The sequence below is a fragment of the Glarea lozoyensis genome (genome assembly GCF_000409485.1).
Source record: "Glarea lozoyensis ATCC 20868 chromosome Unknown GLAREA5, whole genome shotgun sequence".
Classification (NCBI taxonomy): domain Eukaryota; kingdom Fungi; phylum Ascomycota; class Leotiomycetes; order Helotiales; family Helotiaceae; genus Glarea; species Glarea lozoyensis.
The window spans coordinates 2,029,799-2,049,385 of record NW_007361000.1 but is presented as its reverse complement, the minus strand read 5'-3'; the positions used below and the strand labels follow the sequence as shown (position 1 = coordinate 2,049,385).

The 19,587-nt window shown below is 46.8% G+C and overlaps 5 protein-coding genes across 5 annotated transcripts; 4 read left to right on the top strand and 1 right to left on the bottom strand.

Annotated features, from left to right (window-relative positions):
* Positions 1-216: 216 nt before the first annotated feature.
* GLAREA_04861 (Aldolase) lies at positions 217-1,529 on the top strand (the record flags this gene model as incomplete). Its single annotated transcript, XM_008087238.1, has 4 exons — positions 217-225; positions 294-351; positions 407-1,309; positions 1,366-1,529. 4 exons carry the CDS (start codon positions 217-219, stop codon positions 1,527-1,529), a joined length of 1,134 nt encoding a protein of 377 aa, XP_008085429.1.
* A 982-nt stretch (positions 1,530-2,511) lies between these two features.
* GLAREA_04860 (Cytochrome c) lies at positions 2,512-3,771 on the top strand (the record flags this gene model as incomplete). Its single annotated transcript, XM_008087237.1, has 4 exons — positions 2,512-2,586; positions 2,698-2,855; positions 2,978-3,040; positions 3,090-3,771. The coding sequence occupies 4 exons, from the start codon at positions 2,512-2,514 to the stop codon at positions 3,769-3,771; spliced, it is 978 nt and encodes a 325-aa protein (XP_008085428.1).
* A 787-nt stretch (positions 3,772-4,558) lies between these two features.
* On the top strand, positions 4,559-10,001 carry GLAREA_04859 (DNA-glycosylase; the record flags this gene model as incomplete). The annotated part of the gene is made up of 3 exons (XM_008087236.1): positions 4,559-4,663; positions 4,714-7,136; positions 7,247-10,001. 3 exons carry the CDS (start codon positions 4,559-4,561, stop codon positions 9,999-10,001), a joined length of 5,283 nt encoding a protein of 1,760 aa, XP_008085427.1.
* A 1,132-nt stretch (positions 10,002-11,133) lies between these two features.
* On the bottom strand, positions 11,134-11,910 carry GLAREA_04858 (uncharacterized protein; the record flags this gene model as incomplete). The annotated part of the gene is made up of 2 exons (XM_008087235.1): positions 11,134-11,308; positions 11,357-11,910. 2 exons carry the CDS (start codon positions 11,908-11,910, stop codon positions 11,134-11,136), a joined length of 729 nt encoding a protein of 242 aa, XP_008085426.1.
* Positions 11,911-12,211: 301 nt separating this feature from the next.
* Positions 12,212-17,137, top strand: GLAREA_04857 (Cyclophilin-like protein; the record flags this gene model as incomplete). Its single annotated transcript, XM_008087234.1, has 5 exons — positions 12,212-12,269; positions 12,322-13,982; positions 14,034-14,167; positions 14,732-15,243; positions 15,384-17,137. The coding sequence occupies 5 exons, from the start codon at positions 12,212-12,214 to the stop codon at positions 17,135-17,137; spliced, it is 4,119 nt and encodes a 1,372-aa protein (XP_008085425.1).
* Between the last annotated feature and the right edge of the window lie 2,450 nt (positions 17,138-19,587).

The window sequence follows — 19,587 nt, the reverse complement described above, 5'->3', positions numbered from 1 at the left end:
GGAAAAGATGTATTTAATTCGACGAGCGCCGAACTCGGCGATGGCGAAGCATGCACCATTCCCCACAGATCGGAAGCTCTTCGGAGAAGTGACATCGTCAAAATAATTCAAATCCAGGACCCCGCCATTTGCTCCGAAGAAATATTACAGTAAAAACATTTCACATTTCTTGTTGAAAAATTCCAGCGAACTCAGATATTCTTGTGAGAATTTACTATGGCTGCGGTAAGACAAATCAATTCAGCGTTATAGAGCTGGCACATTGAAATATTCAGCTTCTGACTCACTCATAGACCTACCATATCGACAACCCAAATGTGGGAAACAAAGCTGATACGGAAGATTGGAGAAGTAGGAACTCTTTCCCTTCATTTCACACAAGTAAAATTCTAATTGACAACCTTAGTTCGGGGATATAATCCATTAACTCCTCCTGATCTCCTCCAACACGAAATCCCCCAGACACCGAAATCGAAAGAAACAGTACTAAGCGGTCGCAACGAATCTGTCGCCGTAGTTAATGGTACTGACTCCAATCAAAGACTTCTTGTAGTCATTGGCCCTTGCTCAATTCATGATCCCCCAGCTGCCCTCGAATACTGCGACAATTTGGTAAAACTCAAAGAAAAATACAAGGATGACTTACTTATTGTCATGCGTTCCTACCTCGAGAAGCCACGGACCACAGTCGGATGGAAAGGACTGATTAACGATCCGGATATCGACAATAGTTTCAAGATCAATAAGGGATTGAGGACATCACGACAATTGTTCGTGGATTTGACGGAAAAAGGAATGCCACTTGCGAGTGAGATGTTAGATACCATCTCTCCTCAATTTCTGGCAGATCTTTTGAGTGTAGGAGCTGTCGGCGCGAGAACTACCGAAAGTCAATTGCACCGAGAACTTGCCAGTGGGCTTAGTTTCCCTGTCGGATTCAAGAATGGCACAGATGGGACACTTGGTGTTGCGATTGATGCGATTGGGGCCGTAAAGCATCCTCATCACTTCTTGTCGGTTACGAAACCTGGTGTTGTGGCCATTGTGGGCACAGTTGGGAATGAGGATTGCTTCGTTATTCTCAGGGGTGGTACTAAAGGCACGAATTATGACGCGGACAGCATCGCTGAGGCGAAGGCGGCGCTGGATAAGGCGGGTGTCAATCCTAGATTGATGGTTGATTGCAGTCATGGCAATTCTCTGAAGAACCACAAGAACCAGCCAAAGGTTGCGAAGGTTTTGGCGGAACAGATTGAGAAGGGAGATAGTTCGATCATGGGTGTTATGATTGAGAGTAATATTAATGAGGGTGAGCACTTCGATGTCTATCAAACTTATATTGCGCCCTTACTGACTATTGGACAGGCGCACAGAAAGTACCAAAAGAGGGCAAGGCTGGTCTGAAGTATGGTGTCAGTATCACAGATGCTTGCATTGGATGGGAAGACACGGAATCAGTACTAGAACTTCTAGCGAAATCGGTTCAGACTCGTAGAGAATTGTCTAAAGGCGCAAATGGACACTCATAAAGCATTGCGCAGCATGGAACCTCCGCATTTAGGACAGAAAATCTACTCCAAATGGGAAAAATAAAAGCCGTGAGAATTTATATGTGGGACAGCTCCTTGGTTAGTACTTCATGAGCATTAAAATTTGGACGTAATATACGCATGGGTAGCTTGATTGCTTGTTGAAGAGTCTGGAGCCAATTAAAAGTTCTTGAATTGTAATACTTAAAAATAAAGAATGTATAATCATGCCGGAACTTTTGCCTCGTCGTATCTCTTCTATAGGCGAGATAATATGAATTGATATTATTTGTATTATACAATATATCTATTTTAATGGTTCGCTAGGGGTTACGCTAATTCATGAGACGCCTTTCAAGTACGACTTAGATATCACCATTTTTAGCACTATTGAAGTATGTTTAGTTGTCAAAAATTTACTGTCAGTATATTGTATACATATGTTTAGATTCTTTTCTCCATTTTAAACCTATCTGTAAGATTTTTCGTACAAATTTGGTTAAGTTGTACGCAATTCTGCGGTATTCTATTTCAAGTGTGTTAAAGAAGAATTTGATAGGGTCTCGGAAGGATAAAGGTGGAAATAATCAGTACGAGTTGCTTGGTATGGTCTTATCTGACTACATTCCAAGGTTGGTTGTGCAGCGGTACAGGATGCGGTGGTATGTGAGAAAACTTTGTAGGATGGATACAAAAAGAGACATTGGGGAGGAACAGAGATTCGAAAAGTATATATATAAGATGAGTAACGTGTTTTGGTGTTTTCCGAAGCGTGGTGGAGTGGCAGGCGGATCACGTGCACCCAGCTTTACATCGCATTACATTTAATTGGTTGAAATTCAAGTCTAAGGAACCATTCCCGAATCAAATTCGAACGACTCCCATCGACGCCCGTATCAACATCAATCCACCCTCTCCACCAACCCATTGAGCCTCAACACCTCGAGAGTATCGTTCTCTAGTCGAGGCTTCTGCGCTCAAGATGTTGTCTAGATCATATTTGCGCTCGATGCGCTCGGTCGGAGCTGCGCGGAACGCGGCCGTTAACACATCAAAGGTACGATCCAATATCTACGGCTTCAATCGACAATATACCGGGATGAGGAGGTCGAAGATGGATCGGAAACGAGTTACTGGGCTGGACGTATGCTGACGATTTATTCTGTAGCGTGCTGCTTCTTCGAGCTCGTCGACCGCAAATGCCGCTTCCCCTTTCGCTTTGAACCTTGCTGGTACCACTGCTACTGCCGTAGCTGTCGGAACAATGGCTTGGTATTATCATCTATATGGTCCTGAGCTACACGCAATGACACTTGCTGAAGAAGGGTGAGTGATGGATTCTGCGCCTCCGATTGCCTGCTGGCGGACAGTACGCTGCATCTGGCCGAGGATGGATGGCAATAGAGGAAGACATGGATAAACGGATACAATGACTGACATGGCCATAGTCTCCACGCCACAAAATACCCATGGGTTCACGAGAAATACTTAAAGACATTCGATCACCAAGCGTTAGTAATTACCAATATCCACTGTGAACAGCGCACTAACCATCGACAGTCTTCGTCGAGGTTTCCAGGTTTACCAAGAAGTTTGCGCTTCATGCCACTCCCTTAGCCGAATTCCATATCGATCCTTGGTCGGTGTCACCCACACGGTCGATGAGGCAAAGGCGATGGCCGAAGAAAATGAATACGATTCCGAGCCAAATGACGAGGGTGAAATCGAGAAACGACCAGGAAAGCTTTCCGATTATCTCCCAAGTCCATACAAGAACGATGAGGCTGCACGTGCTGCCAACAATGGTGCTTTGCCACCAGATCTTTCTTTGATGGTCAAGGCTCGTCACGGTGGATGCAATTATATCTTCAGTTTGTTGACTGGTTACCCCGAGGAGCCACCAGCTGGTGCCACCGTTCAAGAAGGACTCAACTTCAACCCATATTTCCCCGGTACTGGAATCGCCATGGCCCGTGTTTTGTACAACGAATTGGTCGAATACGAGGATGGTACTCCAGCTTCAACCTCCCAGATGGCCAAGGATGTTGTTGAATTCTTGAACTGGGCGGCAGAGCCAGAGATGGACCAGAGAAAGAAGATGGGAATGAAGGTTCTTGCCATTACATCCGCCCTTTTCGCATTGAGTGTCTGGGTCAAGAGATACAAGTGGTCCGCAATCAAGACAAGAAAGATCCAGTACACTGCACCACAGATGGGAGGACGAAATGCCCCAAAGCATTAAATGGTTAAAACGCGATGGAGTTTCTTCCTTTTGTCATAGAGATTTGGGTGATGGGGGAGAATTGTTCTACTAGTTGTTTTTTTTAAAGCAGTCTTGCATGGAGAGGAAGGAGGGGTGCGGGGTGGTGAAATATGTATAAAGAATGGAATGGGACTCTGTCTATTAGTGGTGGTAGAGAAAGAGTTTATTAAAGCTCTTGCTTGTAAGGTGAGATGAAAGCAGAAGAGATGTTGAATGTGAAGATCTTTAGATTGTTGAATTACTCGATTTTTGAATCTATGATGCTCCACTCTTATGTTATGTTTGTGTATAGGCACTTCTCACTCGACGTGGAAACTTTTGATGTTTATTGTCTCTTTCCCATTGAAACTTGCTTCTACAGAATATTTACTTTGAAGAGATGAAGAAGGACCAATTCACGATTCAGTTCTGAAGTAAGCTACCCCTGTAAACGCGCGACAGGGATCGTCACGATAAGGGTCCACCTCGATTAACTTTTTGGACGACTCGTACGCGACGACCGCGACATTTTGCGAATATTGAATTCCCGATATTCTGGATTTTTAAACCCAAGTGTGGATTGGGAGATTATTCAAGGAGGGTTTAAGGGACTGTAGTAGGGAAATTCTTGTTTGCGATTGCGATTTGGAAGAGGCTATTGACATTGCCTTTCGACTTCAACTTCGCATCCGAAATACCACGCACGCACTGGCGGATTGTTGATCGCGACAACGAATTCGAGGATCACGATACACGGAACTTGTATAGAGGAGGGTGGAGTTAAGATATGGCACCTCATACCATCTCCCTCACGCACGACGAGGTTTGGACTACTTCTGGAACCAGCGAAAGTGAAGGTGGTGTTAAGATCTCTCGCAAGGGGAAGAAAATCGTACATTCACCCTCTCCAAGCTTCACATAATGCTAATTCGCTTGGATTAGATCGAAGATACTACGCCTCCGCCATCCAGTCAACCACGTCCAGAACCAGACGCTTCCTCGGACAGTGCGAGTTTATTGGAGAACTACGACATCGATCCTGCACACGAGGAGTTTGTAAGGGAGGTCCTGAGTGTGGCGCCGCCGGGGGAGGTTATGCAGTTGGGTGTTGATGTTGAGAGGGTGCTTGAGATGGCGAAGAAACAGATTGAGGGGGTTGCGAGGGGGTTGGTGGCTGGGGAGGAGGGGAGGAAGAGGAAGAGGGAGAAAGGTGGAGAGAGAAGTGCGTTAGTGAAGGAGGTGATGGCTAAGAAGGCTAAGAAGGCTAAGCTTGGTGAAGAGGGGAATCATGGGACGGCGTTGACGGAGGAGGAGAAGAGGGGGAGGAAGGCTGCGAAGAAGGAACGGCAGAAGGCTAGGAGGGCGCTTGAGAAGGCTCAGAGTGGTGCGGCGAAGAAGGATGGTGTGTTGGAGACGAATATCGCACCAAATAAGGATTTCGCGCCAAAGAAAGAAGATATCAAGCCATCCACGGAGACATCGAAGAAACCTGCTGTCAAACAGACACCTGTTCCGGTACCTTCGTTTCCAAAACCTAAATCCGTCAACGAGGTTCGAAGGAGCTCTTCGATGAGCGAGAGTCCTGTTCCGGTACTGTCGACTATACGACCTCGATCTACTGTAGGGCTGAGGAGGGATTCCTCTGCTATGAGCGAGACACCTGTTCCGGCACCTCGATCTGTTGCGAGTCTGAGAAGAGCTTCTTCTGGCCAGACTCCTATTCCAGTTCCATCACTCTTTAAGTCTAAGATGCCAACAGTGGCGAGGATAGACTCTTCGATGAGCGAGACTCCTGTTCCTGTACCTTCAGTTCCGAGCTTTAAAAGAGCTTTGGCGGCGCCCATCGTTACTGTTACGTCAATTGGAGCTTCTAAGGTCGAGGGTGATGATCAGGATGAGAAAGAGACATCAAAGCTTAGCTCTGAAGAGAAAGCACAAAGAAAGGCAGCGAAGCGTGAGCGGAAGAGATCGGAGAAACAATCAGAGGTTATTACTACCATCGAGTCCACCGAATCCGTACCCAAGAACAAGCAGTTAAATGGCAAGCTCTCGGCCATTGAGTCCTCCATTCCTGCGCCATCGAGAAAGCCCACCACACCTACAAAATCTCAGAAGAAAGCGAAAGTAGGACCCATCAAATCTGAATACTTCTCTGAACCAACTCCCACTAAAGCCTCCCTAGAAGTCACCGAAGACCGAAAAGCACGTAGAAAAAAGAAAATAGCACTCCGCAAAGCTGAAGCTTTGAAACCTACGCCCGCCGGATTGAATCAGCTGAAGCAAGAACAAATCCAAGAAATCACAGCCGGAGCAGCAAGATTGGAGAACTGGTCTCAGAAAGCTGAGAGCGTCAAGAAACTCGCGACGGGATCGGGCTTGCCAGATGATTTGGTTGCGAGTCTGGCTAAGGCTAGGGAGGCGGTTGAGAATGCTATGTTGTTAGGTATTGAGGGTGCGGGGGTGGTAGAAAATGGCGAGGGTGAGAAGGATGAGAAGAAGAAGAAGCGGAAGAGGAAGAGAAATCATAATTTGTTGAATGAAAGTGGTGAGAAGGGCGAAACTGTGGAGCTTGCGGCACCAGATGAGACTATTGTTGATGAGAAAGATGAGGTTGCACCTGCAGAGGCTGATGGGCTTGGTGTTTCTGCTAAGGGAAGTGAGAATAAGAGGCAGCGGAGGGATAGGGGACGGAAGCCGAAAGTGGAGGTGCCAACAGAGGCTGGGACTGCTGAGGTCGTGGCCGTATCTGAGGAGACTGAGAAACCGAAGTTGAACAGGAGAGATCGCGGTCGTAAATCAGTCGCCGAGGTCTCGAAGACAACTGGCAATCATGCAGAGCCTTCGCTGGACACGTTTGCGTCGGAAATTCAGGCTTCGTTGGTTCCTGAGATTGCGATGCTTTTCGACACACTAACGGAATCTATGCCAAAGATACCGAAGGGGTCGCAGGTCGAGATTACGGCTGCAGTTGAGCCGCAGGCGTCACAAACGGGAAAAGAAAAGAAAGGCAAGAAGTTGAAGATGCCTGTGTCGGCACAGGTTGTAACTGCGGCTGTGGAGCAGTATGACCCAGTCGTTGAAGTTGCTTCATCACCAGCTAAGACACCGAAACGATCGAAGACGAAGACTCCCAAATCTTCTAGCCAAGATATCCGGATACCCTCGTCACAACCCGAATTCCCACTACAACAACAGTCCCAGCTCACAGACCCATTCGTCGACGCAAAAAATACAGCCAAAGACGCAACCAAGCTATCACAGCCCCTCTCCGAACTCCCAGACACCAACCGCAAAGTCAAAAATGGACGTAAAAATCGACTAAGCAAGACAGTTGCGGGAGAATCTGCATCAAAAGATCACCACTCGTAGGAGGCCAGGACTCTGCGAGTGGTGGTGTTTTCCTGGATCGAAATACGAAGGAACAGCATGTATTTGGTAGAAGCGAGGTACAGGTTGTGATTTATACTCCTGCTAGGAACTTTATGGATGAAAGGCAAGATGAGGGGGTTGAGTCTGATAGACGTGATTCAGTGAGATTGCCGAGCGATTTGAGGGGGAGGTTTGCTTCTGTTAGGAAGAGTGGTGGTGATATTCCGAGTGTGGGAATGGCAGAAAGGGGGAGTGGGCTTGATGATGAGTCTGCACCGATGCTATCTGAGCGAGATGGGAAGGGCAAATTCGATGGCTCTTTGGCACTGCCCAGGGATAAGAAAGGTCGATTCTCTTCTGCTAAGAAAGACAGTGCCGAGAGAGATCTGGCGAGCAGCACGCCTGATATCGTCAACTCAGCGGCACTAGTGCGAAACAAGAAGGGTAGATTCTCTTCTGTCAAGCGAGCCAAAAAGGATGCTTCGAAGGACGCTGCGAAGTCTTCAACTATGAGCGATAACAGCCGTCGACCTTCCTCTGCTAGCGAAGCCTTTGTCGACACCCCCAGTTTAGATATCAGAGACAGACGACGAAGCTCTTTAGCTGCTATAGACAGGATCGCCTTGCAAGCATCGCTTGAAGATCAAGCATCCACTATCTTCGATCAATTCGTCGACGATGTCCCTTCTTCGACTGTCTCTCGTAAAAGGAGAACTTCTGCGCCTGCGGTGAGTAGGTCACTTTTCGGGAAAGGTGTACCTGCTTCAGATGATGGATCTGTTTGGGAAATGCCTGTGCCGGTAAGGAACGAGAAGGGGCAGTTTGTGGGCGAGAGTTCTACGTCTGCGGTGAACAGATCATCTTCCAAGCCTTTGCTGAACACATCAACCCCCAGTAACAAGAGAGCTACTTCAAATAACAAGGCCGCCTCGGATGACGGGTCGTTATGGGAAATGCCTGTATTCACAAGGAATCAAAAGGGACAGTTCATAAGCCAGACTCCTGAGAAGAGCCCAAAGACGAAGGTACGAGATTCTGCAAAATCTGCAAAATCTCCAGGCTCTATGTCAAGAGCTGTTCCTACGCCAGTCGCGAATGAAAACGCCAGTGAAGACGGGTCTGTATGGGAAATGCCTGCGATCCCAAGGAGCCCAAGAGGACAACTCGCAGGCCAGATTTCTGCAAAAAGCGCAAAAGCGAAAGCACCGAATTCTGCAAAACCTGCAAGCGCTAGATTGACAGACGTTGCTACACCACAAGAGAAAGACGCTGCTATTGAAGACGGGTCTTTGCCGGAAGCGCCTGTACTTCCACGGACTTGGAGAGGACGATTCGCTAAGATCCGGACGAAGGGAAAGAAGAAAGTAGAAGCTTCAGCAATATCTAAAAGCGTCAAATCAGGAGATGTTCCTACACCAGATGCAAAAGATGCTGCTAGGGATGATGAGCAATTCTTTGATACACAAGAAACAGCTGAGGAGCAAATTGAGGATGCCAGCGACCATCCGGATCCCTCGACAAATGTACCAGTTGTTGTGACGGAATCACCAATAATACCCAAGCCTATCGATGAAACTGATCACTCGTTGTCGAATAATCCTGATGCCACTATGACACCACAAACCCTAATAAGCCCCGCCCAGCCAGCTCATCAACCGAACAGTTCTAGACGACGGACATCTATGTTCTTCTCTCCACCAGCGAAAAGAATGAAACGGAATAAAGCAGAAGACTTTTTCGAAAAATCCGAAAAGCCGCTGGTGGAGTCGCCCAATAAGGTGGCTCTTCAAGAGGAGGAAGCTGAGAATTCTCCCATTAGGCTGGAAACTCAAGATGTTGTCCGTGAACTCCCAGAAGAAGTCAACGAAGCTACCGGCAGCCCAATAGTAGCAAAAGAGAAACCGAAACGTCCTCCAGCCAAATCACCGTATTTCCAGATACCTACAGCATCACCTGCCAAGAAAAGCAAATCAAAGGCCACCAACATTGTCGAAGGGGAACCCTCAACCAGTCTCCCACCCTCAACGCCTAAAAAGTCCAGCCCATCAAGTCCTAATAGACGCTCACCTGGAGGCGTCGTATCATGCATCCCCTTCCCACCACTCTCCTCCCCAACCTTCGGCCTCATCCAAGAAAAGCTCGCCCACGACCCCTTCCGCCTCCTCATCGCCGTCACCTTCCTCAACCGCACCCGCGGCAAACAAGCCATCCCCGTCTTCTTCTCCCTCGTCGAAAAATACCCTACCCCGTCCGCCCTCGCCGGCGCCAACAGAGAAGACATCGTCGACATCATCAAACATCTCGGCCTCCAAAACCAGCGCGCAGCGACGTATCAACAGTATGCTAAGCAGTGGATTGAGGAGTCCCCGGTGAAGGGAAAGAGGTATGCGGTGAAAGGGTATCCGGAGTATGCGGATGGGAGGGATGTTAAGAGGGGTGAGGTGCTGGGGGAGGGGGATCAGAGGGTCGGTTGGGAGATTGGTCATATGACGCAGGGTCCTTATGCTATTGATTCTTGGAGAATCTTTTGTAGGGATGAGTTGAGGGGGTTGGCTAGTGATTGGAATGGGAGGGATGCAGTGAGCGCAGCGAACGTAGTCAGCTCGTCGAATACCGACCGAGAAGCCAATTCCATCGGCGAAGGCAAGGTCTTCCAACCAGAATGGATGCGCGTCCTTCCCGAAGATAAAGAGTTGAGAGCCTATCTCCGCTGGATGTGGTTGAAAGAGGGGTTTGAGTGGGATCCGTTCACGGGTGATAAGGATGTTGCGTCTGAGAGCTTGCTGAGAGCTGCGGAGGAGGGGAGGGTGGTTTGGGATGAGATGGGGGGGATGAGCGTGTTGGATGAGGTTGGGGTGTAGGGGTGGTTGTGGAAAGGATATGGTAAGGGTGTGGTAAGGTGAGGTGTGTACTAGGTGGTATATCTGCTGTGGTGTCTTTGGTGCGCGTTTGTAGATTAATGAGTTTTGCATTGGGAATGGATGGGGTGTTGGTGGCGGTGTGTGGATCTTAGGGAGAATAGAAGAGTGTGTAACGAAGAATATATTGTGACTTCAAATATCGACTGATTCTTTTGGGTTAATTAAGGCTGGAAATGAGCTGTTGATGTTGATGTAGATCTTGAAGGTATTTTTTTATGAGGTTTTTGTATATAAATTATTGTTGTTGTAGTATATACGTGTACTCAACGAGGAATATTGGGATAAAGGGACTGCGGCGCTTAGGTTATCCCTTTTCGATTGTATATGAGATAATTAGCTCCTACTAGTTTATATTCATTCTTCCCAGTGAGGTAAATAAGATACCTTGGGATATTGAAAATAAAACACACAAAACTAAATCAATTAACATGTGTGTTAAGTTCTCGATATCTTAGTCTTCATACCTATACGATGCAAGAAGAATCTGCCCCATGAGATATTCGGATGGAGTTTTATGAAAGTCTTGATGAGGGAGGTAGATTTTCTTGTGTTGAATGACGGGATGTTGTGGTGGATACGGTGGATGTGGTGGAGAGTTGACGGTTCGATGGGTGAGGGGATGTGGAATGATGAGAGGTTTGGGTTGAGTAGTGGTTGGGAGGTAGAGGAGTGTCTAGGTAGAAAGCCTAAGACAGTGTTTGACGTGCCGCCTTTTTTGGGTGGACAGAGCAGGGGTTCGGAAAATTAAGGGGGAAGGTGTAACTTAGGTTGGGCTCTTAGGTTGCTAATTTTGAAAAATTACGAGAGTGTATTAGGCTAGTGTCTATTCTAGAGAGTGTATGATGAGATAATTTAAAAAAAACCCTTATTAAATCGTTGACGTAGATGAATGAAAAGTCATCCCGACTAGTTTTCTTCCAAATTTAAGCATGTAATCGTCTATTGTCTAGTACGGGTCGTTGAAAGCGCCGGCCGTGATATGAAAGGACGCTTGGTATAGGCGATGGAGCAAATGTAAAGGATACTCGGTTATGGATGAGTGGAGAGGCGTTACATTCGAGATTTTACACGTCTATTCGCCTTTGATATTCGCAGGTTGACTTCTATTTTGCGCGCCTCGTAACCCATTGACACGGCCGTGGAGCCACTTCAGCATTGCGGTGCTACCGGTCATAGTTAGAGCCGCCATTCCGAAAAGAAGAGCTCTTTGACTGGTATTCAGTTCGCCGAAGAGCGGGTATGGATAGCTGGGTTTCATTAGTATGATAAAATTCAAAATGAACGTGCGTTCTTACAATCCATTGTGCTTGTAACAGTGCTCCACCCAAGCCCAGTAGGAGACCGCGAGTACAGAACTTAATCCCATAGCCGGTAAGGCGTGAATCGTCCATGGTGGAGATAGGAATAGTAGGTCTATGACTAGCAATATAGCTGGCATGGCATGAAATCCTATATCCGCCGTCGCATCGATATGGATCTCCGGTGGTACTAACAGAGTTTTATCGATGGTGCTTATTCCCCAGTACAAAATACTAATGAGAACCTCTAATGGAGCGCTACATAGCGACAGACTGTTCTTGATAAGGAACAAGGTCGGTGATAGTGTGATGTCGGCTAACAATCCGAATATGAAGGTCAAATGAGCGACTGTTAGACCCAAGATGGTAAGGTATTGCCAATGCCAGCCATATGAGTCGTTTATGAAGGTGGGAAAGTCCACGAGGTATTTGTATGAGAGAGAGAAGGATATGATTCCAAGGGTGTGGATGAGGGCGGAAACCCCGCGGGAGGGGGAGGAGAGACGTTGAAGGGGATGTTGGTTTTGGAGTTTTTGTAAGGGAGAAGGCATTTTCTAGATCTGAAAAGAGATTCTGGTAAGATTCAATGAGATCTAGGAAAAACGGAAAGAAATGGACATCAGGCTAGAAAAGATCAATTGAATCTATTTTAGAGATGACGAAGGACATCGGGATGTCTGGAGCTTTTAGCTTCATCCTAGCTAATGCACGGGCTACGAGGGAGCTCGAGCCACTACGCAGGTACTCCGGCTAGCGCGACTAAGCACATTTAGGCTGGACCTCGAAGATTTTGACGTAGCTTCCACCCATCTCTTGCGAATAGCACTACACACACATAAATAGCCACTCACCATGGCCGAAGTTCCTCAAACCGCAAACCCCAACAAGAGAAGTCGTTCCGAAGATGACGGTAAGCATAACGCTCTCCCACCGACTCCATACTCTAACGCGCTCTCCTTCAGACTCCTCAGACGATGACATGGGGCCGCAGCTCCCAGCGGCAGACGCACCGAAGAAGAAGAAACGCAAGCTGCCGTACGAGAAGCTGTATGTCTCGGCTCTGCCGACCTCTGCGAAATACTCCAAGTCGCTTATGCATCGCGAACAGCTCGCTTTCATCACCATGACCCCGATCACCGATTTCCTCATCACCAGCTCTACGGATGGGATTGTGAAATTCTGGAAGAAGGGCGCGGATAGCATTGAGTTTGTGAAAGAGTTCAGAGCGCATAATGGGGATATTGTTAGCGTTTCTGTTAGTGCGGATGGTAGAAGCTTTGCCACGGCTGGTGTGGATAAAAGTGTCAAGATCTTTGATGTGATGACTTTTGATCTGCTGGCTATGCTACCCTTGGAGTTTACGCCGAAATGTGTATGCTGGGTACATAAGCGGGGGGCTTCTTTGCCGATGCTTGCGGTCTCGGATGAGGTGAATCATACGATCCAGATTTACGATGGGAGAGGAGAGAACCGGGAGCCTATTCACACCGTTTCGGGATTACATCGAAGCGTGGTTACATTGATGGTTTTCAATGATGCCTATGACTGTGTGATTTCCGCGGACGAGAACGGGATGATCGAATACTGGAGACCTGGTGGGAATTACGAAAAGCCCGATAATGTGTTTGAATTCAAAAGCTCGACGAATTTGTTCGAGTTCAAAAAGGCAAAGTCAACGCCAACTTCACTTACCGTCTCTCCATCAGGTGCGCAATTTGCAACTGTCTCGTTTCCAGATCGCAAGATACGAATTTTCGATTTCTCAACGGGGAAGCTTTACCGCACCTATGACGAATCGCTTCAGATCATCGAAGAAATGCAACAAGCTGGAACAGCACTGCAAAAATTAGAAGATGTTGAATTCGGAAGGCGGCTGGCGACTGAGCGAGAGATAGATACTCCAGCCCTTCGAAACAAGGCTAATGTCATGTTTGATGAGACGGGCCACTTTATTCTTTACGGATCAATGTTTGGTACGAAGGTACTCAACACATATACAAACCGAGTTATCAAAGTATATGGAAAAGACGAAAATTTCAGACCACTAAGCATCGCAATGTATCAAGGACAACCACAAAAAAAGGGGATCACAACGGTGGCCATGGCAGCGTCGGACAATCCACTTCTCCAAGAATCCGAAGCTCGAGATCCAATCCTGTTTACCACAGGCGTAGGAAAGGTCAGATTTTACATGTTCACCAACGACGAAAATATTTCAAAGTCCGAGCGAGATGTTCATAACGAAAAGCCGATTAACGCCAACGCGAGAAAAGCGGTAGAGAAGAAGGCTACCGAATCAGGAACCGCTGCAATTATACACACCACTTATGGAGATATCCACATCCGACTTTTCCCAGATGCTGCTCCAAAAGCCGTGGAGAATTTTGTTACGCATTCGAAGAAAGGTTATTACAACAACACCATCTTTCATCGTGTAATTCGAAAATTTATGATTCAATGTGGTGATCCTCTGGGCGACGGCACTGGTGGAGAAAGTATTTGGGGAAGGGAGTTTGAAGACGAGTTCAGTACGCTTAAACACGACAAGCCTTATACAGTATCCATGGCAAATGCTGGTCCGAATACTAATGGTAGTCAATTTTTTATTACTACCGAGAAGACAGTAAGTTTGGCTTCTCTATGGAATGATGATCTAGTGCTAATTTTTACGTAGCCTTGGCTTGACAATAAGCATACCATATTTGGGCGCTGTATTCAAGGTCTTGATGTCGTCCATCGGATTGAGAATGCTCGGGTATATAAGGAGAAGCCAGAGGAAGATATCAAGATACTTAATATTGATATTGTGTAACTTGGATGTTCATGTCTGTCGCCAAGATCCCTACTTCGCATTTAATGATAGCTCGACTTCATGCCTCAGGCATTCATACACTATCCTTATCGTGGAAAAGCAAGCACGACAAGAACCCCGCCAGTGTCAGCTCTTGTTATTTCGGCACTCGAAAACATTCAACCCCTCCTTGTCGATTTGGGTCGCGTTTCACGAAAGGAACATGTCGGTCTACTTTGCCTTTCTCGCAATCAAGTCGATACATCCCGAGCCAAGAAGGGCCCTAAATCTATCCAATTTAAGCTCGACCTGACGTCCGAAAACCTCCCTCCAATGGACGAGTATCTCGCCATATGTTGATATTACATTCTATTTGGCGGCATGCCTCGAAGAAAAAGAACTGGTGCTTCTGAGCCCAAGAGACGTAGTCGAACTGGCTGTTGGTATGTGCAAATTCCTTGTGCCAAGTTACTAGAGAACGCGTCACAATAATTCCAGCTGTCCTCTGCCACCTTTAAGCTTTGTTGTTTTTGTGATTTATCTCCCGTTCTGAAATCCAATCTAAAGCGTTTTTGATACAGGCCCTGCAAAACCCGAAAGGTCAAATGTGACGAGCGACGACCTCAATGCGAGAATTGCGTGAAACAAGGCGAAACATGCGATTATAGCATCCGATTGAATTGGGATGGGCGGGGAAAGAATAAGGCAACAGGGAGCAGGAGTGGATTCGGACATATTGCGTTTGCGACTGGGATAGCCGACGATGCGCCAGCCCAGGCTCCTGAAATGGGCTTGGAGCGATGCTCGGAAACTCTACAGGACGCATCAGCACATGGCGGAGGATTTCAACCTGCTCATACCGCTGGTATGATTGACCCAGCGTTGGCACAACCCTCGTCGTTCCTCTCTGCGACCCCAGAGGATACAGAGACTGGAGCTAGGAAATATATGCAGAGCTTCCAAGCAAGCGACGCCAATGTCCGGGACTTTAATCCTATCCGTTTTTCGGGTTCCGAAGTGAGACAGGCTGAACGCTCTCTACCGCCTCGAAGTACACCTCGATATGATATCGTACAGGATACAATTGTACAACGTAAGTTACTTAGCATATCTATCCTTGTTTGACGCCCTGCCAAGTACTGTTGTTATATACTATATACTGCCAAACCTTTCACTGACATCGGCATCTCCATTACTTTCATTGCCAGTTAAAAGCTTACATTGTTAATAAAGGCAATTATGATACCAGAATGCTGCCACCCTTGCCAGCGACATTTCCTCCACAGAACTGTGAATTGGGCAACTCACCCTTCAGCAATTCTGACTCAAACTCGCCTAACACAGCTATCACAACCGCTTCGCTTCAAAGTGACGACAGCTATAGGTATTCTACCACCAAATCGCCACCCTTGATTTCGTCCGGATCTACTGGGTCCAGGGGCCTTTCTGTGAGTTCACTTCTATCAGGCCCACCAGGGATGTCAGAAACGAACGAACGGAACATGGATACACAAAGTTGGGAAGAACAAGATCAAGATTTCTATCAAGATACAAACACTTGGGGCATCGACCGGGGTTTCAAAGATCTTGATCTTGGCAAGAATGATGATACAAATGCCATATCAGGTTCGTCCCCAATCTCCAAGCGAGATCACCTAGACCTCGTTATCAATGAAAGTGGCAGAGTAACTCCAATCGAATTCGGGTTTGGCATGGAAGTAGACCACACAGCTTTTGACCGAGGTGGCTACTATGCGACGCCAGTCGCAATTTCCATTCCTCGGGCGTTTGAGCCTCTTCCAAACAAGCTTTTGGAAAATCCAATGAATTTGTTGTATTTCCATCATTTTATCAATCATACTGCTGGTTGCTTGATCCCGCATAACTGTTCATCAAATCCGTTCAAGCGGATATTGCCACGCATGGCTGTACAAGACGACAATCTGTTGAGCCTTCTTTTGGCGTATTCGGCTTCTCATCGCGCACGACTCTTGCGGCAACCAGAACCAGCGACTCGCATTGCCTTGTGGGTTCAAGACATATTTCCGAGCCTTAGAAAAGCATTGGATGATCCGACTGAGATTATCTCTAATGCCAATCTTGCGACAGCCATTATGCTTGCTTCATTGGAAATCATCTCTCCGAAAGCATTTGGTGTTGCTGTTCCTTGGCAAAAGCACCTGGACACTGCTCGTCAGATAATCACAGCTAGAGGTGGCCCTCAAGGCATGAGAACCGCTTCACGCAAGGACAAGGTATCATCCTTTCTCTGGAGCTGGTTCGCCTACCTGGATGTTCTGGGAAGTCTTAGTCGGCCTCCTACCTCGTCGTCTTCCTGGGTCCTTGAGTATGAAACTGATTCTGATCGAGAGGAAGACTATCACATCGATTGCGTTCTGGGCTTCACGAGTCGATGCGTGCGCATCCTTGCCAAGATCGCGGAGCTTGCTAGAGTATGTGATAGCGAGCGAATATCGGGGATCAATGTTCTCGTCGATTGGAAGCCTTCGACCGAGATCTTGAAACTAGCTGCAAAACTTGACACTGATCTTGCGGCATCACGTCTACATCCTTCGAAGCCGTGTACCCATATGCAGTCTTCCGGAGAGGCTGCCTATCACTGGGACAGCCTTGAAATGTCAGCTACGAATGAAGCATATCACTGGGCAGGTGCCGTACATCTTCATCGACGAATTCTAGGCAAGCCATCGACCCATGTTGATGTTCAGAACGCTGTGCGAGAAATCCACGGCGCATTGTTCAAAGTTCGCCGAGGCAGTGCTGCGGAGGCCTGTCTGCTCTTTCCCATGTTCACAGCCGGTTGTGACACTATCGATGAGAGGCAGAGAAATGACATCTTAGATCGGGTAAAGGGTGTAGAGGTGCTTGGATTGAGTCAGGTTCACAAAGCACGAACGCTCATGGAGAGAGCGTGGGAAACAGGGAAGCCCTGGGAAACTTTGGTTACAGGAGAGTTCTTTGGATGACGATATTCTTTCATTTGGTTGCATAGTCCTGGGCATGACTTTAAAAGGTTCAGGCTCCACAGGGGGTGCGGAGGTTTGTTGGGTGGTTTTGTAAGCGAAAAGATCACCGCTTAACCACATAATGAATCTCTGCACCCCGTGTGCTCGTTCGTCTAAATCAACTCCGTTATGAGTCAAGAGCCTTATTATGGTGGAGTGGTAGAAAAAGGGGATATAGGGTTGCCTGTATCGCCGGCGGCAGGAGTTCCGAGGTAGCAGACGATATTCTGCGTCTGAGTCTACCTCGGACATGGGTCCTGCCAAACCGTTCTCGTCCGGTACGTTTCTGAAGGGGATAAACGTGATAGTAAGGATGGTCTGCAACCCATCACTTTGCCCCGAAGCCAGCGTTTGGGACTCGGCCCAAGGCGTATTATTTGGGTTACTTGGTAACACTAAAAGGCCTTTTACGGATGCACGCATTAGCGGGAGCTGGGAAGGTCACGTCTCCCTGGGTCGTCAAACACTCAAAAGAGCTCCGCCACTCATCATAATCTGGGTCAATTCGAACACGGGAATGGGAGGTAACTAGGGCTTCTATGTACTGCAGAAAGCCCATAGCCATTGCCTCCCGGATCAAGCCCTTCGGGCAGAACTTTACTTGGCCAAGATCTTCACAGGAAGGTCTTGGAGAAAGTCAAAAGTTAGCATCGAGTTTTGCCTCTCTATTGGATCCGGTGTATACCAAGAGGGCCATGGGAGACTACTGAGAGTAAGCATAACAATCGTTTCTTTGTTTAGGTTTCATAATCTAACTTTCTAACTTAGGGCTGAAATCTCGTTTAATGAGGTTCTTGTGGTGTTGATTCAACTTGGCTCCATGGTAAGCTTCTTCTCGTTACGTGGTTGCCGGCAGTTGATACTGACTTTTTGACAATAGATACCTGCGCCACACGCTTTTACAAGTGTGCCATTCAACAACACAGCCCGCGAATCACATCTCATTAAACATATGAGGGCGTCCCCGTCTATTAGCGACGACTGACGGAGCCCTCCATCAGACTTCGCGAATGCGAGTCAATCACCATCAAGCATAGCATTAAACCCACCATTCGATTCTGAGCTCATGATACCCACTGATCTCTTGGAATTGGAAGCATCTTATACCAAAAATCGTTTATTTTTTTGCCTTTTTTAATCTAGCGTTGCGCACTATTTGTGCTCCTTTTGGACAGCGGCGGTTCCCATACCGAAAAGAAAAAGAAAAAACCCGCATGAATAGAGTTCATAGTATCTATTCCATGTGTTATATCAAACCACTATGCTTTCGGATGGGGTTTGTCCCAGAAAAGAAATATTTACGAGGTCTTGTCGACGGTGCGAGCTCGGCCATGCTGTATGTAGATAAAGGCTTTTTGCGACTCCTGACGATTGGACAAGGGGGGATCATCTGGGTGCGTGGAGTGGAGTGTCATAGGCGTTGCGGATCGCGGTATTTGAGTTTCTGCGTTTTTGCGTGGGGGTTGGGTATTGTGGTGCTTGTGGTGCGGAAATGATGACTCGGACTTTGATCCCCAAATTTTTGTGTGTGTTTGATGTGATATGATTATTGTGATGCTTGTGATGTCCTTTTGAGTTGGAAGTGCTATGGGATATGTGTAGCTTCCTTATTGCCTTCTTGATTCCCGGTAATTTATGACTTACGCCATGTTATCACCTCATGGGCTATCATAGAACACTATAAATTACAAGCTTTCTGAACATTTGTACACACTAACCAAACAAATACTAACCGTCAGCCACACACTATATGAACTCCAGACGCTTATCTTAGCAGTGTTTCATTATCACAACAGACCACTAAACCTCACTCATCTCTTCTCCCTCACTTTCTTATAGATATCAAGACCTCTTCTTACCCAAGTAGAACACAAACTCCCAGCACCTTGCTCTTCCAAACCCTTACGAAGTTTTTCTTCTATAGGAGAAACCACTTCAACACCACAAATCGGAACTAAAATTCATTTCACCCCTCATTTCGTTTACTTCCCACTAACCATTGTCTCTGTGTAATATTGACTACATGCCAAACTTTATTTTTCTTGATAGATATATAAAAGTTTTGATATGGATATTGGTTGATTTTTTGGATGGCTTTGGGTGTTGTTTGATTTATTTCTGAGAATTTATTAGGAAAAGGTGATGATGGATGTGAGGGGGTTGACCGGGTTATGTGGTACGATGATGGTATTCTGATGTTTGGTAAGATCTTTTGGGTGTAGCAAATTAATGGACAATTAATCTCGAGATAAGTAGATCAATTATCTAACGTTTAGTGATAATATTCAACAGTTTTATCATGACAATTTGCGACCACTAGATTACTAGATTAAACTCTCAAAATTTCAAAACACTACTTTCAGGTCTTACGTTCAAACTAACAAACCTATTCCCTAGTGCACTATCTTTTG